This window comes from Strix uralensis, chromosome 5 (genome assembly GCF_047716275.1).
Source record: "Strix uralensis isolate ZFMK-TIS-50842 chromosome 5, bStrUra1, whole genome shotgun sequence".
Taxonomy (NCBI): domain Eukaryota; kingdom Metazoa; phylum Chordata; class Aves; order Strigiformes; family Strigidae; genus Strix; species Strix uralensis.
The window spans coordinates 9,433,972-9,458,599 of NC_133976.1; the positions used below are offsets into that span (position 1 = coordinate 9,433,972).

General features: G+C 38.7%; 1 protein-coding gene across 7 annotated transcripts in view; it reads left to right on the forward strand.

Moving 5' to 3' along the window:
• Window positions 1-24,628, forward strand: part of SEMA3D (semaphorin 3D) — a 142,718-nt gene that overhangs the window by 32,193 nt on the left and 85,897 nt on the right. For 6 of the 7 annotated variants that reach the window (XM_074869848.1, XM_074869846.1, XM_074869849.1 and 3 more), the window contains one exon: window positions 12,615-12,805. In XM_074869848.1, coding sequence (XP_074725949.1) covers window positions 12,691-12,805 — 115 coding nt within the window. In that variant the 5' untranslated portion in view covers window positions 12,615-12,690. Of the gene's footprint in view, window positions 1-7,691; window positions 7,881-12,614; window positions 12,806-24,628 lie in introns of those variants that run through there. The other variant, XM_074869843.1, reaches the window with a different exon arrangement.

Here is a 24,628-nt window from a genome sequence, read left to right on the forward strand (position 1 = left end):
GTGTGAGTTGATAGCAGTTTAGCAATCGTTTTCTTGGTACAAATTGCTAGTCATCTTTGTTCTTCTTAGATGATGCTTTCAGTGGGCTTTTTTTTTTTTTTTTTTTGTCATTAATGGCACTTTTGTCACCATATGTCTTAGTCAATTACAGATCTCCAGAATAACAAAACTCACAGTTTACATGTATGTGTCTATGTTTTTCCTGGGTTCCGGACAACTGTGTCTATTCTGTGTGTCCTAGAAAGGGAATTGTGAGACCTCACCCTGCATTGCACATTGCGCAGAAACAATTAGCAATGAGCTCTTTCTGTGCCTCAGGAGGAGCACAAAGCAGCTGTAGTGGGACTAAGGGTCTAGACAGCTGATCTCACTGAGGATGGAGGATGGTCAGCATAACAGAGAAAATGTTCGATAGCTTGTCAATTCATGACCCGAAGGTCTAAGAAACCCTCATTCCCTCCAGACAAATGCTGATCCCCATTAATGTGAATGGTTGAACTGCATTTGACATCAGTCAGTCCTGGATCTGCGTGCAAGAACATTATTCCCTGTGCCATTAATGCAAGTCACATACCCCAGCTGAGCAGACAAGAGAAGCAGAGTTTCCAGTAGTCATTGTTGTTTTGCTTTTGCAATACTGTGTGAAGGTGGTCAATAAGTTTATTCCTCTGTATCTGTGTTCCATGCTTGATATCTTCAAGATATTTGTTGCATATTTATAAAATTCATCTTTACACTTGTGTGTGTTTATTTGAAACTGATATGCTGTGTCGGGTAGCCCATTTGACTGGGTAGAAAGAAGCATATCATCTTTAAGATGGTGGCATTGATAACTATCAACTAATATAATCTGATTCCACTCCTTACTCACTTCACATCCTCCTGGGATGGCTACTGAGTACATTTAGCACCAGCTTCCCCATCTGTGAAACAGGAATAATAGAAATGCATTTCCTTCGCAAAGACTCAACCATGTATGCACTAGTTACTGTATATTTTAAATTGAACATATGAAAGGCATTATATAAGTTTTAAAAAACACATCTTATTAGTGTTTTATTCCACTCCAGGCACAGGAATTTCAGTTTTTCATTGCATATTTAAAAAAATAATTTAAAAAATCAAAGATTAATTTGCCTAATAAGTTATAACCTCTCTCCTCATTTTAGAGGTGGTTACCATTTAGTTTGCTGAAGAACCCATGGACCAAGCTTCCTTTTGAACAGACAATATATATTTTTTCTCTTGATTTATTCCTAGTAGTTCTGTTTTTCTGGTTCCTTGTGAAGAAATCGCCCTTCACAGGGTCTGTCCATGTAAGGCTTTTGTATAATGCATGCTCATTTAGTTAGTTGTTATATTTGTAAGCTCCAGCTGCAGCCATCACTCTTTAAATCTGTCATTGAAGGATTTTGTTTTAAATTCTGCCTGGCTTTGTTTTCAGATGTCTCTGAATTCCTCCCTGTGTTGAGTCACAGCTGTGAAAAGAGAAATCTACCTCTTTAATTCAAGGGGTCATTGGTTTAAAAGCACTAAAGCCCAGTGGGGAATAGTTTAAGGAAGATAGTTAATCATGATGATCCTAAGGGGTTTCATGAACTTACATAGGGCTCATCTGACATGAAGAGTCCTGGATATCTTCAAGCCCTGGTTTCTTTGGGGGGTGCCTGTTTTACCAGGGAGTGGGATCCTCTGTAGAACAAGCACCTGTGGTGGATGTTTGCCACCTGCTCCGCTGTGACTATGGAAACACAACTTAATCTTCTCCACTGCATCGCTTTTCTAGCTAAGCCAGCATGGAGGCCAAATCCTTTCTAGTCATTTGTTTTCCCACTACCTTGAGAAGCATTTAATGTAGTAACTACAGTGTCTTCCAGTTCTTGTTCCAACGGGGAGATAATAGACTCTCAGGAAGGAGTTGCTAATGGACAGAAAAGAGAGGTCAGGCTGGACAACACAGCTGATATATTGTCTTCTGGGTGAGCAGAACTTGTTGGTTCGGTTTGGGTGTCAGCAGTCCATCCAGTGGTATTTCTCACCCAACTTCCTCTTCTAGCTCCAGTGGGGGAATTCTGGAAGAAATCCCCTTCTTGTCACATCAGTGCAGACAAAAGCATTATTTCAAATACAGTGTCACTAATTTTGACACAGTTCTGTGTTTAGTTCTTATGGGATGGGCAAACCAGGACTATGTGGGTGAACAATATCTGGCAGCCTTGAGATATTGGATTAAGTTACATAGCTAATGCAGTGTCTGTACTTATTCTGTGTGTACTTCACTTGTCCTATGCACACTTTGCTATTCTTGATACAGGGATTTATGATCTGCTTGTGAATCAGCTCTTGAATTACTGCAGCCTTTGGACATTTTTATAAAAGGAAAGCATTCCTGATTTCAGTCAGATTTTAGTAGTAAGAGGGTTGATACGTGAGCAGATCAGGTAGGTGTTGCCCTTATCAGGAGTCCTTGGAAAGACAAGGGTGGACACTAGAGAGCAGGAAAAACCATTTGATGGCTGTCAGAGTCTTAAATTGATCAGGAAAGGTGTTTGATGTTGCTGAAGACCTTCAGTGTGTGATCCAGTTCAGTTATTCCTCTGTCTATTAGCTGTTAAAAGAACTAATAGAAAAATTCAGGTTGAAAAGGGCATCAGAGGGTCATATGGTGTCATTTGTAGCTCAAAGGATAGATAACTTCAGCTTTGGATGAGATTACTCAGAGCTATGTCCAGTCAGGTTTCAAATGTCTGTAAAGATGACAATTCCACAACTTCTCTGAGCCCCTGTTCCAGTGTTGACCATCCTAGTAGGGGATGAAGCCTCAGAACTCCCTCAAGATTTAGACTGCCTCATTGTCTTAGGGGACAAGTATCCACTGGGGAAAAGGAAATTAGAGGTGGTGTTCTACCATTTTTATATTAATCTTCTGGTTATATCAACTCCCCAGTAACTAACAGGTTAACTGTCTAAAAAGCTTTGCTATTTTTCAGTGAAGTATTGATTCATCTGTGCACTCTGTGTTCTCACTTTGTCCTCACGAGACAAAAGGAAAGTTATTGTGGTTTTAAACCAAAGTGGAAATAGTTCTGTGTTGAATGGAGGTGGTGATGCCTGAATTCTTGTTTTCTTTTTCAGTATGGCTGTTTCGGATTCCAGGAACTGTCATGCTAGCACCCTTCACAAAGCAGCTTAAAAATAGACCAGCAAATATAAATTGATTTCTGCTGCAGCACAATCAGAAAGTTCTTGTAGGGTCCGATAGCAGCATGTTCTAACCCTTGAAAACACTAAAATTGGTGGTCAGTGAACACAGGAGTGTTAAAGCTTTGAAAACCTGCTCTCTGAACTCACGCTGGCCGCACGTTACTCCTTACGCAGCTCTGAGAAGTTCTTGTTTATGGAAAATGAAACTGTGATTGCTTGTAATTTTCTGCAGTTTGCACAAGGGTTTAAGTCAAGAGTAAAACACTGGAAGAAGTGGTGTGTGAGTCATAGATCTCGCCACAGGAATCACAGCCAGCAGTCTGTAGTCCCTGGTGAGAAGGGTGGCTGAGTGACTAAGGCACTGCCTGGATGTTGAGGGGATGTGGGTACTGGTCTTAACTACTGGTGTGACCTTATGCAAGTGATGTCATCTCCTATGGTAACATTAAAAAAATCAATTAACTCCTAATGGCAAGGACAGAGGATAGAGAATAGAGGCATTAAAGCTTTTAAAGTGCCCGGGTGCTGTGGTGATACCTGAGGGAAACCCGTCAAGATGAATAGGTCCACATTAAGTTAGTGAATTGTATAAGCTTACAAATGGGATGTGTTACAGTGGCTCTGCTGGTTGTCTGTCACACATCCTCCAAATGTAAATTAAATTAAACATTTAAAAAAACTAGGAAGAAAGCAAACGCGTGCAGCCTAACAATGTAATAACTGGTTTAATGTGCCAACACAAATCACTGCACTGCATTGTACACGTTCATATGTATATCATTTTACATATTGGCTGCAAAAAACGTTGATCCAAAATTAGTTGGACAATGGATATAAAAAGCCCTCCTCCAGTAGAGTCAAAGTGTACAGTCATGAATTATTAAGTCAAAATTTGTTGGAAGTGTAAATTAAAATCCTTCCGGCATGTCTATCCCTATACTGTAGGTTATATACGAAAGCCCTACAGACTGTGCTGTACAGAGTTCACTGACAGGGCATCAAATAATGAGGCTGTACATCGATGAAAGTAATTCTATGAAAATGTGCCACTGGATATAGAGCAAACATAGTTGATCAAAGCCCAGTTTTCCTATGAAATGCACATTTTTAAACCACACTAAACTGTATTAATCTGAATTCTTTTGAAAACTATCAGGTCAAATTTTTACACAGCTGACAATGAACAAAATAACACTGACAGTTAATGAAACATCCTATCAAGATTAGTACAATAGAAATAATTAAAAAATGGTTAATTATGTTAAGAAGCCATCTACAACAGGCAGTTTCCTATCCTTAATATTTGTAACATTCTAGTTTTCTGTGAGAGTCCCATAGGCAGCTTTTAGATACAGCTGGGAAATCTGTGAGTGCTTACAAGCATCTAAGCAAAATTCCAAACTAGTTGGCAGCACATTTCTGCTTACATCAGATAAATCCAGCTACAATTTATAGCACAATAAAGTATTTTCTGTGAAATGAAGTTAACATTATAAATATATTTGCAAATATAAATCTTTGTTCCTTTATTTCTTTCAATTTTGGGGAGGGTTTCTTTTTTTTTGTTTTGTTTTGGGTTTTTTTTTTTTGTTGTTGTTGTTTTGTTTTATTTTTTGTTTTTTTAGTAGGGTCTGCTGGGTTATGATTGTATGGATGGGCTGGTTAGCTGTGGGCAGAACCAAGCTATTTCTACGTGCACACAGAGTTGGCTGGCTGGTGGTGCCTCTGATGCATGTATAGCTGAAATGTGTAATATATTGTTGTATTGTATGCAATGAATGGAGCCATGCAACAGTAGGAGCTGGTTTAGGTATGGATTGCTTGGATCAAGGACAGAAGAGCCCTACCTACTTCTGTCTATAGATATGTCCATGTAGATTGCTTACTGGCTATATGCTTTCTGAGTATGTAGTATTATTTACTTTGCTGCTGTATCATGCCTAGAAGTAAACCTAGACTTATGACAAATTTCACCAGTGCTACACTATCTTCCCATCAAGATGGGTTTTTCATAAGCATACAAAATACATGGTAAGGCAAGTCTCCGTGCAAGTAACTAATCTGTAAAATACCCCATTACCAGTAGTTACCGATGACCCCAGAAATACCAGCTAGCCCAGACCTCTGGTAGTTGAACTGTCACTGCTAGAGGACTCATGCTCCACTCCTGCAGATGTTGGAATGTCCCCTATGAAAGGAGGTACAGAGAACAGTTTTTCCATAGCAAAACATTGGCAAAAATTACTGGAGGTGAAAAAGAGACTGTAATCCTTCCTTTGAGCTGGCCATTGTAGGTATATGTTTCTTCCAGAAAAAGAATGCTAGTTGCAGGGTCAGTGGTTTAGCTGGCTTGACAGTGCTGCCTGGGGTTAATTCAGGTTTTAGCAGGACAAATGCAATCCGTTAGTGTTTAAATGTTCAGGCAGGTCTCCCCAAAATGAGCATTTATTTTCTCTGATGGCCATCGTGACACTTTTTTGGCTTTTCAGTATTTTCTCAACAGCAGGCCAGGGCTGTTCCACAGGCAAAGCTTCCTGCATGTACTTTCTCCCTGTCTACTTTATTCAGAGCTGAGCCAAGCCACCCCAAGTGCTGCAGGTGGTGACAGACATTTTAGAGGAAAATTCTCTAGTTCTCTTCAAAATCCTTCAGACGTCACGGTACTTGGCAGGAAGCGGTTTTCATCTAGTCTACCTTTTCATTAATGTCTCTAGGCATTTTTGTCCTACTGCTTTTTTCTTTTCTTGGATACCAAAGTTACAAACCCCATTTTAGAATCACTTTTCATAGCTTGAGAAGTTTTTTTAGTCTGCTGGGGAAACATGCTGTACTTAAAATAATGTAACACTGAGGTTTGGCTTAGGGTTCCTTCTGATTCTTATGTGTTGCTAAATCGTGCCATACACTGCTTTCTTCTTTGGCTCGTGTTTTTTCTTTTTCTTTTTTTTAATGATCAGACTGTAGGGTGTTCTCATGTCATTCTAAATAAAGACTCTATGGGAAGCTGTTATTACAGACGTAATATCTGAAGTCACAGTTCCTTCCACCAAGAAAAAAAAAAAAAAAAAAAAGAATCTGAGATTCATATGCATCTAACTTTAGAGTGAAAGGCATGTAGATATTTATGTGTGGAAGATATCAGTTGCATATCTGACTGCTGGGACATTTTATTCATCTGCCTATTTACTCTTTGCAATATCATTATCAGATGACAAGTTGCTTTCCATCCCATCCTTTTTCTTGGACAACAGACATTGTGCTTGAGAAGCAGGCTACAGAATATAAAACTACAGGTCTGACTTTCTTTTTCTTTTTTTAAGGAGACACAATATACAAAGAATTAGGGTTAAAGAGTAACATTTGTTTTATTGTCAGTCTTGGATTTATGCATTGTATGTCCAAAAGGTACAGATATAACTTCTCAGAATCACTGTTTCTAGTGATATATAACATGTTTGTGTGCATGGCTGTCTACGTCACATTCTGAAAGGATTACTTCTGTGTCTATATGAAATCTTTAGGTGTAATCCTGACCCCACTGACATTGACTTGAAAAATATCCCAGTAACTTTTGAGGATGAAATGCTCATTTCCTGTGTGTATCATTTTAGGTGCTTGATAGTAAATTTCATGGTCAGATAAGCTCTTCATAGCAGTGTAACACAGACCACTCTATAAAGGTTACCTATTCTTACTAGTATTTATTTCCAAACAGACTACATGCCTTTTATAAATGCTTCCATCAGTAGACTAGCTTCAGAATGATGCAGAAAATGATAAAAAGTAAATAAGTGAGTTCCTTCATTATTCTTCTCTCATGTTTCACTCCCTTAGTCACCAGTTTTACTTTAGCTTGAGTTTATCATCATGAACAAAAAATCCAGCATAATCCTCAAACATATTTTCTATCCATTGGAGAGCTTTATTTATTATTAGATGGTTCTCTGCAATAAAAACATTTTCTTTTGCTGACTCTTTGTTCCCTCAGTTGCATCCTCCTTGTCTCGGTCCCTTCATTCTTCTTTGCTCTATTTGGCTCTTCTCAAGTGGGAATCAGAGCAGAGATTTTTCTTGCTTTCCAAATTACTGGTGTTGAATGGAAAGGGTATAAATCCTGTGAGAAGCTCAGTAAAGGTAAAGCCTGTAAAGCTTTGTAAAACTCATTATAAGATGGGTTATGATTCATGTGAGTGTTTACTATTCATCTGGGTATTTAAAAACAGCAAGGTCTGCTTTATGGCAAAACCGTATCTAAACCAGATATACTAAACCCAATGATTTAAGCTAAACAAAATAAGACCAAAAAAATCACCTACTGTAGGCTTACATAATTTTTTTGATTGTACCATTGTCTTTTTATTCAGTAATTTTTGCTAGCATTGGGAAGTGAATTAATACTGATCTGGGATTTTTGTAAAAAAGAAGTATTTTTCAGAATCCTGGAAGAGAACATTTGCTGCACTATAAACAGCACAAAAGCTACTCAATAAATGGGAGAATAATGATGAATAATACTGTTTACCAGTTCTTGGATGGAGTTAGCTTTAAACTGAGATTTCACAATGAAGAGAAAAGCCTCCTCTGCCAAATAATATATCAACAGACCGTCTATCTAAGGGGTACAAGAACATAGTTTCATTGTGCTCTGGATGAATGTCATCTCTGTTATTTAAGAAGTAAGTTAAGAATGTTAAGTAAGTAAATCTGGAGATGTAATTTCTTTTTTTGGTCTATTTTGTTTTATGAGTTACTTATTTGACTCACAGATGCTTGTAGTTTTCCCTCTTATTAACACAGAATATTCAATACCCAGTTCATGATTATAGTACAGTTTTGAACCACACAGTAGACAACCATAGTAGTTTTTCTTTTGGAAGATGTACAATGATTTACAAGTGAGACATCTACAGGTAAATGCACTGGAAACATATATCTGTATATTTGTAAAGTAATGGTCTTTAAAATTGTATGCATACATATAAAGTATGTGTACAATATGAGTAAAGAGATAACATACCTTTCAATGAATTTGAATTGTAGGTGGGGTACTTTTTGTTTCTTTTTGCAGCTAATTAGTTTGAAATCTTTTAAAGCAATGTGTTTGTCTAACAGGCCACTCATGCCAATCAGTTGATGTCTGCAAGGGACATACTTTAGTCTTTTCTCACTCCTTGACAAAATAAGATAAAACCCCAGGACCTCAGACAGGGATAGATGAGAAGAAAGAAAAATTCTGGCATCAGAGGTAGTAGTTTACATATTGAGACTAAATGGCCTAGGTAACTTATTCAGTCTATCTGTAAGTCTATAGTGACTATCAGACATTTTTCTATTCTATTCTATTCTATTCTATTCTATTCTATTCTATTCTATTCTATTCTATTCTATTCTATTCTATTCTATTCTATTCTATTCTATTCTATTCTATTCTATTCTATTCTATTCTATTCTATTCTATTCTATTCTATTCTAGCTTTTTTTAATCAACATGAGCCAACTCAAAGGTTGCTCTAGCTTTTCAGTAGTTGCAATCTGTAACATTGCTATTAGATTCAGTATAACTGAGCCATACCATTTGATTAGTCACTTTTTCTGTAATTTGCTGCAGGCTGTTTACATTGTCCTCTTTACAGGAGTACAAAATTCCAAATTTTAAAGTGGCCTCGAAAAACTAACGCTAGAGAAAGGTTTTAAATTATCCTCCAAATCCGTATAGGTTTTTGTTACAGAATTAAACTGAGAGTTACTTGAACTATTGTTAAAAAAGTGTGTGTTTGCAGATGGGTCACAGTCCTTCCAGCTCTGGACTTCATGACGCCAGGAGAAGTCAGAAACCTAGACAATATTTGTGAATGTGAGATTTTGCATTTAGATAGGTTTGAGCTGAACGATCTGAAAAAACTCCCATAAGCACAGAGCTCCCTACTGTCTGTGTGTTTGAGAAGGCTGAAGAGCTCTGTTTATTGCAACAAAGGGCCTGGAATAAATTATGTTTAGTAAATTGGCTCCAGGTTTTCCTGTTCAGACAGTAGCTTCAGAGCAATCTGTTTTATAGGCTCCACTAAATCGACCAATTGCAGGGAGGTGACACCTCATTTCAGGGATGTGGCATCACACATGTGTGAGATACATCCAGCCACCTCTCTGGCAAGACGGCAGGACACCAGCAGATCAACTTTTTGCCTTTTGGGAGTTTTAACCTACAGTGCATTACATATTTATGAACCCCACAGGGAGGTCTTAGCAGGATGGAGCCAGGCTCCTCAGCCCCTCTTTAGCATTACGCCTGCCTCCCCTGTGTGGGGCAAATAAAAGCTCCTTTATTCCATTGGAAATACCCCTATTTCAGCGAGGTGTATGCATAGCTTCCTTCCGCAGTTGGTCTCACAGGTGATAATTAACACAGTGCAGATATTTCCTAGCTGTAGCCAAGGTGGGAAAGAAGCTTTAGCCTCAGCATTTTTCTTTTCAAACTCCTTTTCCTCATTTATTTTGGGTCTGTTCATGATGAGGAAGTTTTAGAGCATGTTGGTGCTTAGTTCTCCTTAGCAGAAGTATCAAAGAACTAAAGGAAACAATATTTTTCCCTCCGCTGACAAAACTCGTCTTACTTTTGAGGGGAGGAAAGAACGGGGGAGTTAGATTTGCTTTTAGGTTTTATATTTTACTTCTGTTCATGGGTCTGATTACTTCTGAGCAGTGTGACTATGGCTCTTTTCAGCACAGGACACTGATTGACATTGCATATGTTACAAAGAGGAAGGATATTTCCTGAAGATTAATAGCCAGTTAGTTGGTCTGAAGTTCATTAACCTGAGCTAGTCATTAGACTTCTGGAAGGACTCTGTGTGGAAACTGGAATTGTATTAGAAGATCATCATAAACTAAAAATATATGTGACAATCTGGCCAGATTGCAATGAATCTAGGACAAGACAGGGCTGGCTCAAGCTCACAGAGCAGCTGTCTCCAGTGTAAACTAACTGCTTTGTGTCAGGAATTAAAGCAAATGGTTTTTCACAAACATTATTCAAATAAAAGTGGAAAGAAAAAAAAATAAGAAGAAAAAGAAGGAAGGTTTTCATTAGCAAAAGAACCCTACATGAAAAAATAAGGTTTTGAGGTATGTCCAAAGGGCCAAGTTTGGTGCTGGTCCTCAATCAATGAAACAAATGACAGTGCATTTAGCCAACTGTTTTTTCATCTATAAGTGGCAAATTTAGTCCTGATTCTTCACTGTAATTTTCCTCAAGAAAATGAGCCCCAAATCCTCTGGTAAGATCCCTATTGCCTGAGGCCCAGACCCTCAAGCCATGACTTCTCAGCGTATTTACAGTGAGACTGGCTCCCTCTTAATTGCTTCTTTTTGAAGTATTGTTTGTCTCTATCATCCCACTGAAGATGAACAAGGCTGGTGTTTCTTGTCTTAATATAGTCCTCCCCCTCCTCCCTCCCCTTCTTTTCGCCTTCTTCCCCCTAAAAGAGATTTCTTTAAGGTGATACAACCTTGTGATAGTCTAGTCAACAGTGGTTCTTTGTAGTCCAGCCACAAATAGATGTACCAGCATGAAAGAAGTAAGGGCCTTCTCTCAGGATCTTATACTCTAATAAAGGGAAAGATGAACCAGAGACATTTCATGTTTGTTTTGTTTTCTTTCCGTGTCATCTCATGAATATGTAATGGCACTTGGCCAAAAGTAGTGCAATCAGACTCTGAATGTGAGTGTTGAGGAAGGGATTGAGAAGAAAGAAGCTCAGTGTTCTGCGATAAGAAGGATGCTTCGGGTGTTTTACAAATTATTTCCTTCTCTCTCTTTCCCTCTCACGCCCTTCCTGCACACTCCCTTGTCTTTTGCTATTGGCAGAAGTTCTGGAGGCTCAGAAAGGCTCAGCTTCATCCGAGAAAGGTTTCCTCTGGCAGAGAGAACTAAAGGGCTCCTCTTTCCAGTCCCTCCATGCCAGGAAGGATGTACTGCCCGCATCATGAGGTGCTAAATTGATTCTGGATGCCTCCACAGCTCTCAGAGCTGCGCTGGCACCAGTGCTGCAGTGAGATTAAGTGCCAGACTTGTGGAGTGGCTCTGGGACAACGAGCTGTGCTGCATCTCTCATGGGCTCCCAAGGACCCTTTCCCTTGATGTCCATGCAGGTGCTAGCTGATGTGGGCCCTAGGACTACTCTTTTAATCAGGCAGTTTCAGTACCTTTCAGAAAAGAATTTTCATGGCAAGTCATGAGCCATTAATCTCGCTACTAACCATAACATTTCCTTACTCCTTGATTTACAGCATTACTCAAACACTGACATTTGTCATTTCACTAACTATCTCCTTTGGCCTCTGGTATCATGCACTTGCAGGGGAAAGGATCTGGTCTCATAGATATTTTCATGCTCTGACCTCTGTGATTTATTAACCATCAAATTCTGCCTTCAGAACTCAGGATGCCATTTCAAACAATTTCATATGCAAAAGTGGAGTTATTGGACAAAAGGTATCCCTTATAAGTGGGTACAAACAGGACACCAGGAGAACTGTTGCTGCTTTCTGTTCTGCTACTGGAGTGGCAGTGTGACCTTGGGGAAGTTGGTTCACTGGAGTTTTATAATTCAGTTTTTTCATAGGGAAAATAAGGACAGTGATCATGACTTTCATTTGTAAAACACTTAAAGATTTATGGAATATGAATGACTGTTACTAAGTGAAAAGTGTTGCAAAGCTGCCTTAGTTGCACGCTGTGCTAAGAAAGTCCTGTATCAGCCTATTGACCTCAGCATGAACCACTCATTAAAGTTTATAGGACATTTTGGTGGGTAAATTGAGGCAGTTATCCTGCTGGAAATATCATACTGAAAGCACATTTAAATCCATCAGCCACATTGACTTTTTTCTCTATTAAAACTGCTTGCTCTATCCAATTTTCTTAGTTTGTTTATGAAAGTTTATGGTGGGTATGTACTTACTGTTAACTCAGCTTGTACTCCCCTGGTATCTGAGATATTGCAGTTTATTCTAGTCATAGCATAAACATACAATAGCTGTTGTACTGAGATAAAGACAGAGTTATAAAACATTAAGATATCCAATGAAGCAGTGTGAACTAACAAGTGACGTAGTCACTTTTGAGTGGCAAATGTTTTTATGGATGCTACATTAATTTAATATGTGCTTAAACTTTAGCTATGCTAGACATTGGTGTTTGAAAGGTTTACATATTTTTCCAACCTCAAAGTGTGTAAGTTTAGTATTAAAGAATCAGATTTACAACATTGTGATTTATACTAGAGGAAAAAGTACTTTTGTATCAAATGTGTTAAATTAATTACTCTTTAAAGACAGTTCTGGCTTGCTTTCAGAATTATTATTTATATAATAATGCAAAAAATCTACAGATGTTTTCTTTTTGCTTCCAGATTAAATTTGGATTGTTTGAAAAGCAGGAAGATATTTCACCATAGTGCAAAAGAAGATACAGAAGAAGAGAGCAGAATGAGAGCTTCCCAAGTACCACATGCCTGCAGCCTGTTATCTTTAGCAATGCTGTTCCTTCCAGTCACTGGAACGTCAAAACAAAATATCCCGAGACTTAAGCTTTCCTATAAAGGTAAACTTTTCAGCTTTTTTTCTGATTCTGCCACTTTTGTTTTGATGTGATTTTGCCAGCAGTTCATTTGTATTATTAATCAGGAAAATGAAAAGCAGTTGTCCCTACAGTTCCCAGAAACATGTGACAGAAACCTTAAAGATGGATGAATTCTGCCTAGGGACAGTATGAAATTCTCTTCTTTGGGTGGAAGGGTTTGAAACATAACTGTTTTTTAAAAATTATTATTTCAGTTTGCTCCTACAGGATATTAATATACCATACATAAATTAGGAGGGAGTCATTGCCTAAACATAGGCTTCTAGTGCTACTTGAAACACCATGAGGCCCATTGGAGACATTCCCATGTGGCTGGTGGGGGTGACATGGGACATGGAGGACACTCACAGCTTTCTAGAGCATCAGGGAAAGTCAAGAGAGCTGCCACAAATGTTTCAAATGGCACTGACATGTTATTTTTGTAATAATTTTTTTCTCTACCACTAAGTTGATATGTGAAACTTTTGAAGTTTTGTTTTCTTTCTTCTTACCTCTTTGGATCACAAAAGCATGTTTTTCTGGGGACTTTATTAGCCTCATGTGTACTTGTTGAGAACATTAGAGGCTGAGGGGTTCAAACAGCAATGTATTTTTTAATTCTTTATTGGACAAGTTCTTAGAGAAGGTAATTTCTCATTGCATGGAATGTACAGTACGCTTCCACAGTTTTTACAAGGCAAAGAGATACATCACTTCAATATTGTCTGTCTTCTTTAGCTAAAGCAAATGCTCCCCAGTTAGTTCAGTTCAATTATGTCAGCACCCTACCCTACTTCTGCTCTCAGTTTCTCAAACTTAGGTATTCCCATGCGTTACAGAATTACACTTAGGATGTTGTGATGGGACAGGAGGGGGTAAAGCCTTCATCAGTGGTTATATGTTTATCATGAGTTTAACACAAACAGGAATTTATTGAGTAAGCACAATGACATACTATTTATTTACAAGCTTGTCTTTTGCTAGATTTGTATGCCACTGTGTATGGTATTCCCCTGTGTATATATGGGTTTGAATGTGTTTGTGTGAGAGGGACAGAGGAAGAGAGATCAAGGGATCTTGACAACATTTTTATAAATTCAGGAAACAGTTGCACTCACTTAAGCCAATGAATACAGAAACTGAAAGAGCTGACATGAGTTATGAAAGTTAGCAATAAAAACCCCTTAACATATAGCCAGACTTTTCACAGCTAGGCTTTTTGAGATAATTCCCAATAGCAGCATATACCATATGGTGATGGCATTTACTGTGGATTTGACATTCACAATTAGTGAATTCCTCTCGACTTCAAAAGCAGATAGCCTTTGGCAAGATCCTGATGGATGCATTTGACAGGTAAGGAGGGGGAGAGAGAAAAATTATTGAGGTCAGCACAGGAAAAAAATTTCAATGAAATCTTAGTTTAAAATAGTGGCAGAGACCTGCTGGGAGTGGTTGTGAAAATGCCTGAGCTCGTTTAAAAAGACAATAAGCGGATGATTGATATTTAGGCCCTGACCCAAACTTTTATTAGCAACTTTATAAACCTTTCAGTTTGGCTTGAGTGATACAGTTTCCTATCCAAACTTATCCACCTATATCCCTGTAGGGGAAAAAAGAAACAACAGATACAAATGGCACATAAATCTTAATTTGGAGAGCTGTGATGGAACTGAAAAGCCTAAGGAAAGAGAGTTATCAAACTTTATTGTGCCTTCTTTTGCCTTTTTTTTTGGGAGGGGGGAGGGTGACAGGACTATTTTTCTTTTTCTACAGGGAACAAGAAAAAAGTTACTGCTTTCTTTTCACACTTTTGCATTGTAAATGGTGCAGGTAGTGCTTGTCATAATTAAATCATGTTTTTGTTGTTGATAACAGCATGGCAGATGTCCTGACTATTTAATATAGTTGTTAGAATTAAGCTTGCTTTCCCCCGCCCCCAGTATTCCAGCCAAAATAACTCCAAGGTTTCTGAGAATAAGATGTAGGAGAAATGAACTGTCTTGCCAGTTCTCATAAAATTGTTACAGTCATGTCATTGACAAGTCCTGGCATCTCCATTCTTTGGAATTAAGACTTGAAATATCTTGAGGAGGATAATACAGGGCCCTATCCTTCTTTATGGAAAACTAACCAAAACTGGCCACATCAGGAAGCTCTGAAAACCTGGTCATGCATGTGTGTTCATCTGGCTTCTAAGGGTGTTGTCTTTCAAGGGAAGGTTTCATCCCTTTCCAAGTGCAGTGTGTTTATGGGATGGCATAGCTCCATCTTCCCAGAAGGGCTGAGGACTTCCTCGGGCAGGAGAGCTGGAAGCAAGCAGGACTGCGGTTACTTCATCTCACAGCTGCAGCCCAGCACACCTCACCTGAGGGCTTGGGGACTGCTTCTTCCCATGCCCTGACAGTAATGAGAAGAAAGGGAACACCAAATGATGAACGCTGAGGATGAAATGTAGGAGACAAGAAGAGAGAAAAAAGAAGAGGGAACAGTATTAAAGGAACACAGAGAGGGAGAAGATTGAAAGAGAAAGACAGAAGTCAGTGGTGGATAGAGGAAGAGGAAGAAGGAGCAGGGTGGGTTAGCTAAAAGAAGTGTCTATAACTGCAAGAGTGTTTTAATAAACCATAGTGCATCACAAATCTTCTGTATTCAGACAGCAATTAAAATTTTAGAGCCTGTCTGCATGGCAGTTATGGGTTTTCATCTTCTGTGAGATAGCTTAAGGGGAGGAAATCTGTGCTGGAAATGTTAAGATACAGATATTCCAGTGAATGATGTGAGTATCGACATGATGTCATGTCCTTTATTGTTTGCCCCAGTTCTAAAAAATCATACACATAAAACTACAAATGCACACAAGTCAGTTAAAGTATCTTTTAATACAGAGGCAAAGTCATGTATACTCCACCTGTGTTAATATAATAAGCTATGATCTTTAATTACATACCTCATCCATTATTCCCACCTTTTCCTCAATTCATTAATTGAATAATTCTTCGATATTTCTTTTTATCTTCTTCACTTAGACTTTAGCTTTTAGATATTGGTACATGTCATTCATAACCCAGAAACTGTCACTGCTCTCATGATGCTTCTAGGGTGCTCTCACTACATAGACCTTAATTAATCTATATCTCTTAAATACTTTTACGAGATTATGAGGTGGATTTATTATTACGTTAATATTAGAAGAAGGTCAAAAAACTGTATTCTAATAGAAGATTACCATCTTTAAAAAAATAGGGTCTGATTTTTGAATAATATTCCATAGTTTAATAGTCTTTGTATAACAGTACACTCAGGCTCAGAGCAACAGTGTGTGTTTATCCTTTGTTCTCATGTGGCTGGAGATACCCTGTGACCACATCCAAACTGCAGAACTCCGCAAGCACAGAAGTGACATTCAGCTTCCCTAATCTTACTGTCTGCTACCTCATTTAATATACTCATTCCCACCTCTACAGCAAATACAGAAGAAGATTTTCATATACCAGTCTCATTCAATACCGACATTTATGGTATGGCATCAGTTCTTTTACTGAAGAAGGGAAGGTTCTGGGTTGTAATTCATACATATGAACATATTTAATTCATATTGTGTAGACAGTCTTATTTCTGTCTATCTTTTTGGTAGCAGTTTTTGCCAGTTTATTGGCAGGTACATTTATGCAGATTTTTTCTGTGTGTTTCTAGGTTTTAATTTATAGGGAGAGACAGAAAATAATTAGACCAGAAGGCTGATTGCCTTCTAGGAAAAAAAAAATTTTAACAAGTCAAACTTTTTCAATTTGTGGCCCTCTTAAAATTTTCCAGTAGAAATGTAGACTCCTAACTGTAATTTGAGCCTATTGATTTGCTTTATTTTGTTGCTTTTCATGGACATCTTAGAATTAGTCTGTGCACTCAAAGAACCATAGAATCATAAAGTTGGTAAAGACCTTTAAGATCATTGTGTGGAACCATTAACCTAACACTGCCAAGTCCACCACTAAACCATGTCCCTAAGCACCACATCTGCATGTCTTTTAAATACCTCTAGGGACAACTCAACCACTTCCCTGGGCAGCCTGTTCCAGTGCTTGACAACCCTTTTGATGAAGAAATATTTCCTAATATCCAATCTAAACCTCCCCTGGCATAACTTGAGGATGTTTCCTATTGTCCTATCAATTGTTACTTGGGAGAAGGGACCGACACCCATCTTGCTACAACCTCCTTTCAGGTAGTTGTAGAGAGTGATAAGGTCTCCCTTGAGAACTCCTTTTCTCCAGACTAAACAACTCCAGTTCCCTGAACTGCTCCTCATAAGGCTACCTTTATAACTCTTAAGAATACATTTATATTAGAGAAGTGTTCATCCTGCTTTCTTGGCTAGGGGGTGTGCCCCAGCCCAGATTTGTACATTGTCACCGGTGACATATCCACCTTGACACGCACAAACACATTTCATTGCCATGTGGGAGTAAGTCCATGCCCCAAAAGCAAGCCACACTTGCTATGACCAGTGCTGATTTGGTCAGAGGACCAGGATCCTGTGTTGGGACACACAGGAAAAGGCAAGACTGAAGGCAACCTTTGGCTTCTAAAACAAGATTTACTTAACACTGTTAAAAACAGCTATGGCAGTAATTTAAATCTAATAAACAGGAACATTATTCTCAGTTGATTTTTTTTTTTTTCTTCACATTGAATGAATTAAGCTGCATTGTCACTCCCACTAAAGTCATGGCAAGAGTTTTGCCACTGGAGTAAATTGAGGCAGGATTGAATTTTCGCTCCTTCTTGCTTTTTTAATCTTAACTAAGTGAACTAAAGGTATGCAATTCTGCCTCCTCTGTTGAAGGATGACAATGCTAAATCATCATCTCCACATGTAAATTAGCCATGTCTAAAAATTTATTAGCTTCCTGCAGTGTTTTGCATACATGATTTTCTTCCCCCTAAGAGTGATGCATTCTTACAACAGGGTGAAAAAGAAAGCAGGTGCCAGGAATTCCTTCAAAAACTTGACTGGATTAGTACATTTCCGTAATGTTCTAAAAATGATCCTTTGAACATGTTACTTTACAATATCAAGCATCCTGTTTTCTAAATAATTTTTGCTTTAAGCATGTTTCATTTTATAACTGATGAGATGTTTAACTGTGGCATTAGATCAGATAGTTTGTTCTGTTTCAGTAAAGCTGGCTTATTTCCATGTCATGCATCATTTAATTATGCATATAAAATATAGTTACAGTTGTATAGCTCCATGAGCCTCATTTAAATTGTCTGTGACATTGCGGTAATCCCAGTACCACGACTGGGGGTGTTGCACAACTATGAATGGTTGGATCGTGGTAAAATGTACAAAAAAAGCCTAGATATGAGCTTACATTTCTGCAGCTGTGCTTGCTCTACAGGAAGAGGAAGAAAAATCAGTAAAAACATGCTTTTGTGGTAATATCAGCAGCTGTAATCCTGAATGCCGATGTAGATCAAGGAAAATGTGCTGAGTGAGGAAGTGCTGCTTTTCTTGAATCCCTTGTTTGTTGTTTAATTCATTTTTGATGAGCTGTTATTTCTCTGAAAAATCTGCCTCAGATTCCTTCTAGAGTAACATAAAATGTTTATGTGAGAGTCTTAGTTTCAGATGCTTGTCTAGTTACGAAATAGATTTTGCCAGATTTTTCTCAAAAATGCTTTCTGGAGGCAGTGAACATTGAGACAAAATGTACCTTGGGTTGAAGATGGATGGGCATTGCTGTCCATGTGAGGAGGGATTCTTGTATATGCTGTAGACTAAGTATAAACTTGAAGGGGTTTATTACGTTTTAGTAACAGGAAAAACAGCAAGTTTCTTACAGACATTTTTTTCCTTTTTTGAAACTCGTGAACTTGGAGGTCAGATCCAACTACATGTTGCATTTTCTGTCATATAATTATCATATATATAATGTCCTGGAGAGCAGCCTCCAGTCAGTGACATCAGCAGTTTACATAGTAGTTGAACTAAGAATAACCTTAGAGAACTGACCCGTATCAACCTCTTAAGAGTGTAAACAGCTTGTAGCTCACAACAGTTTTCTTTTTCTCGTGATCACAAAAGGGCCTCAATTGGATAAAAAAAGAATTGTGTTCACAAAATACCAAACTATTCTGCTGAATGTTCACTTGATTAAATCTCAGAAGATGAGAGAAAAAAACCACAAGAGTAAGACTTTGTGAAGAATGAGTAGTCCCTTGTAAAAAGGAAGATGAGACGACGACAACACTGAAAACTGCTTCCCTAAAAGAAGAATGTGGGGAAGATACATGATCAGCTTCAAAGAGGGTACATTCAGAACTATTTTTCTAATTGCACTTTTACTAAAGACATTTGTAAAGTAAACCCAATCCTGAGCAGTTTCAAAGATCCCAACCTTGTTCTCTTTCTATGCACTAATTTGAGGGCATGATCCTCTTGACGTCAGTGTGTGTCTAGCGGTGGACATCTGTGGTTGCAGCGCAGGTCCTCGAGTCACATCCTATTTCCCTTTCCGCCCTCCCCATTTCTGCTGTTCCATTTATAGCCAAGTTCCTCAAAGAAGGGCTGAGGGGTGCAGGGGAGGTCTGTTCTGAAGTCAAAGTCCTTTCGAGATAAATACACAACGAGTTAGCAGAAAGGGACAGAGGCAAAATTTCCTTTATCACACCAGAGTTCTATCAAAGAAGTCAGAGGGATTAGCTAGCTGTGGTTAAGACAGGCATTTAGTCCAGGGTGGGAGTGACAGAGGTACCTTTTTTCCACTAATTCAAGAAAACAGGCGTTCCTGTTTGTGATCCAAATCCTGGCTGTCCCAAAGAAATATACTATGTTGTACCACAGAGTTTCATGGCTAAGATGTTACTGAAGACACTGAAATTTTATGTTCAACATATCTGGCAGCTTTGGAAAGACTGTACAAATCCCTCTGCATCATCCATGCACCCTGGATTTCTTTGAAAAATATTTCTCACTGAATATGTAACACAACAGCAGTCTATATGACACCCACTGGTGCCCCAAAATGCATAAATAAATGTAAATATTAATAATAAAATTATCACCCTCCCCTACACTCCAATATTAAATAATAGATTATGCCTATATACTAATGATTGACAGCAGGTAATATGATGGTGCACATGGTTACCTTGTGTAGACATACGTCTCTGATGTCCCTTGCCCTGCAATTTTTAGTTAGTATGGTTCTATCACAACATTGCCTACCTAAGTCTACAAGGCAGATATATTAGGTCCACCTGCACATCTGCACATGGGACTGAATCTGACAGAGGTTGCTAGGCACAACTCCAACACAAACAACTAACATATAAGGGAATTAGATATTCAATGATGTCTAGATTTAATGGCTTTGTAAGAATTGTGTCTCCTGTCAATATCAAAAAGTATAACTGATAATTATATTTCACTTTACCATAGGAGAACATTGTGCTGGTTCAAACTTTTATAATGTGAATTGGTCTTATTTTCATTGCTGCAAGAGGTCCTTTGCTATAACCAGTGCAAAACTATTTTGAAAACCTACCTTCACATTAACAAAGTGAGTTACCTTGTTACACTTGCTTGCTTTTTATCAAATAAATTATATCTGGAAAACTGGAAAAAGAATATAAGGAGAAAAATCTTTGAAGTTTCCTGGAAACAGTCATTGTCTACATTTAAACAGCATTTTCTTAGAGTGTCCATCTGTGCAGCTACTGCTGTACCCAGTCATTATCTGTGCCAGATAATGACTAAGTGACTTAAACAGTGCTTCCCTATAGCAGTTGCTCTTCTGTACTGCGCTTCTCTAGCAGTTTAGAGAAAGGCTATTCATTTTGCCTTGTGAGCTCAACCAACAGTCATTATGGTAGAAACTGCTAAAATATTAATGCCCCATGCCCCTACCGTCATTATAAAAGTTCTCATTCCTCATTCAGAGCATGGGAAAGAAAGATTATCTGGCTCATGTCAGAGAGGGAACCCCCCTGCAGGGACAGGAACAAGCAGTTACGTGTGGGGAGAGCAAGCAGGAACCTCCTAAAGCAGGTTTTCTGCCAACAGCGGAAATATCTGTTCTACTGACAGGTAAATCTGCTCACAGAGGTCCCTGCACTTCACCTCCTTTCCTGTGCAGGCACTCCTCCCACCACAGCCCCTTCAGCGCTGCCAAATGCTGCCTTTGCTCCCTGGGTAGCAGGTCACACTGGTGAGCTGGTTATTATTTCCCAGAGCTGGTTTCACTCCTTTACTGTATCTGATCTGCTTCCTCGTCCATCTGGACCTGTCTTGGTTGAGTAGAGAAACCAGAAGAGCTTTCCAAAGCCAGTAATGAGGAAATTTCCTTGCCCTCAGGGGGACTGAGGGAAGGGCATTGAAGGACCATCAGTACTTAAAGAGATCTTACAGGCTCTCTCAGACAGTGGATTCATGGCAGCTGAGCCAACATAACAGTGTGCTGCTTCTGGAAGGAGGATATCTCCCTCCCTGCTCCCTTCTCCCCAAACACACATATCCACTTCTTTCCCCCCTCATCTGCTCCCAGATGCATGGACCTGCCCTTTCTCTTGCACGAGCTCCAGCTCTTGTCAGCCCTTTTGGCAAGGACAGATGCTATTAGTAGTTAGGACTTTGTATCTTGTTTAGCTTTACAGCCTGACCATACAGCTTGTGTGGGCTCTGATCCAGTGCTTGGAGTCGGAGAGAAGAATGGCCCCCATGGCTTCTTGCTATACACTCAGGGCTAGACCCTCAGCTGATAAAATTATTTCAGGTCCCAGTGGTTAAACTGAGGGTCTGGCTCTGAGTCTTGATGTGAGTGCTAGTGGGGTGTGTGTCTGTGTCATGCAGAGGATGGGGAAGGGTGGGACATACAACTTGAATGCTCTCATAAAAATCTGTGTTGCTCACAGACACTGGTTATAACTTGTGCGCAGTATACAATTACAGTAGTATGGAAATTGCAAATAACAACGATAGGCCACAAATCTGGATTTTTCTGTCTGTGAGCTGTTCTTTAAGTCTTGAAAACAGAGGCACTAATGAAATAACTGAGCAAGCAAATCTGTTTTGCATTAACTGTCCTTTGCACTGTCAACTCACCTTCACAAGTAGCTCATGCTGCTCTGTATCTCTCCTAAGCCTGTTAGTATTGATATTAATGTGTTTTCCAGGCCCATGACATCTGACACTTTTATTACAACAGAGTTGTTCATGCCACTGCAGTTTGAGGTATCTCATCTTTTAGCATGAAACCTTGTCTGCTTTGTTATGAACATGACACTCATTAGGAAGCTGGCAAATACGTTTGAAGCTGGTGAGAAAAATGTTAAAGTGAATGTATTATAAAGATATCTGACCATTTAAAAAACAATATTTTTCATATATAACAGCTGTAGGCTCAGTGGAGCAAGTCCTGGTGTCAGATGTGCAGTCTGAGAAAGCAGCTCTGAATAAAGCAAGTCAGACTCTCAAAGAGATCTGTCAGCACCTATAGGTAGCGTCAGACCAGCTACTGAGCCAAGTCCAGGTTTCTGTTGCCAATTATACCTCAGATTTACTTGAGAAAATTCCTTGCAGGTTTCAGTCCTGGACACTGAAATCCACAACAAAATTCTCATTTGCTCCAAGTGTGAAACAAAGTCCACTTGTCTTACTTCCTAAGGCTGGAATTTCATCAACAAAGCAAAAACTGAGTAAGGATTTAAAAATGTGCCTTGTTCTGTACAGCTGCTAGCAGACAGTATAAGCAGAAGAAATAGCACAACCTGCTGTTGTTTTACCAGCCCACAGATACTTAGGCTATAAGATGTAGCAAAGAGCTCCTCTGTCTGTCCTCAGGATGCTGTGTACTTCTCCAAAGAATATCATGTTCTCAGAAGTTTCTCTGAAGATGCAGTTAGTAGAAAATTGTAGGTGCAGGTGCTTGAAAATACTTTAGCCATTTCTGCATCACTCTGAAGAAAGTAAAGTCTGAAATGAAGGGTTGGTACTATTTTGAAGGCAAATGCAATATAATGACAGTAATTTGTTTTGAAAGGAGGAATAGTACTGCATATAATTTTATGAACCATACTTTGACAAAGGAAGAGCTATGTGCCTTAAAGTGCTAAATATGATCACCATGTTACATTTTTAACACCTGGATGTACTTGCAAAGGACAGTACACATCTCCATTGAAGCAGGAAAGAATGAGTCCACAGCTGCAGAGTGGAATGTGTTCATTTATGCAAGTTAATGCAAGTCCCAGATCTCTGAGATGGTTTTGATGCTAGACGTCTACTAGACACAATCTACTGTCAGTGCATTTTGTTTGTGTTGCGTGTTCCTCAGAGTGTAGACTAATCTCAACACTTCATTCCCCGTGGCTACGTCCTTCATAAGATTCATACTTTTTGGATTGCAGGTCATATGATATGTACCTAAAGGTAGCTGGAAGGTTTATGAGATGAGATAGTAGACTAGTTGGAACAGCACAATCGATTCACAGTGAGTCTCTCAGCTTTTTTCAAATCAGCCAGTCAAAGAGGGTTTAGCCATTACTTCCACCTGAAGCCTATCATTGCTCTGTTGCTTTCTATGTATTTGATTGGCTGATAGATTGGGAGAGACAAGAGGCTGGGTAACGGTTAACCAGGGCATGAATGAAATTGCTTTAGTTTGAGTTCCTCCACAGCATCTAAAAATTGAAATTCTAACTAGAGAGAGCGGGAGTAACAGAATTCATTTAAAGCTTCCCTTTTCCAGGGTCAGTAAATTCATAGGCTATTTGCCATTATCGATCTAGTAATGTGGGTTTTCAGAATAGCTTTAGGAATAGGTGAGTTTATATGCCATCTCCCTCAGAATAGGGCAGAGGTTTTACCTCAGCTGCTTGACACTCAGTTCATTGGAAGATGATTTTAAAAGACAGGGCTAGAGTGTGGTCCCTATTTAAGTTGACAGTTCTTCATCAATGTGGTTAAGAAGAAAACTGGCTTCTGATTTCAATAATAGCGTCTGCTAGAAATAAGAAAAAAGTCTTATGTTTTTAAGGAGCAATATCCTCTCACTATTGGGATACTGTGAAGGAAATCTGAAATAAAACTAAAGTGGAAGAAAGCAGATTTCAGTCAAATGACTCGGATCATTTATGCATTGCACACGCTGAAGGTCTGTGAGAGGTGAAGGGGGAAAAAAAGTAAGTTTGGTCTTGGCAATTGAAAATGAGGAAATAGAGGTGATGAGTCCATTGTTTGCATGTTCTGCCTTTCATTTAAAGAGGTTTGGTACTATTTAAGTCTATCAATGTGCCAGACATTCTTAATGGACAGATATGTGTGATGATGTGCCAGTGATTATCTACACATTACCAAAGCTCATATGCTTGCTAATCATTTATATTGAATTACATTTGTTGTGCATATTCTTTAAATATCCACAGTATTCCTTTAAAAAAAAAAAAAGGTGATTTAATCTTGCCTTGGAAACAACAGTGTGTTTGCTTATGTTGGCATTTGTACAAGAAAGATAAACCACTTAGGAAAAGGGAACCTGTGCAAATCCGTGGTCTTAGATCTTCTTCAGAAAAACAAATGTTTCACTCAGATACATTTTCAGTTGTGCTGTCTAAAATTAATTATTTGGTTTGGCTCTGTGAAGTTTGTGAATTGGGCATTTGCATTTTTTCGCCAATAACATGAAGTCACAAAGCAGCTTTTAATCATCTCTGCAATAATAGCACTTTACAAGTTATTTGTGCAGCTGGTTCACTAGTCAAATTTATTTGCAGCTAAAATGCAATTAAAATACACTTCTA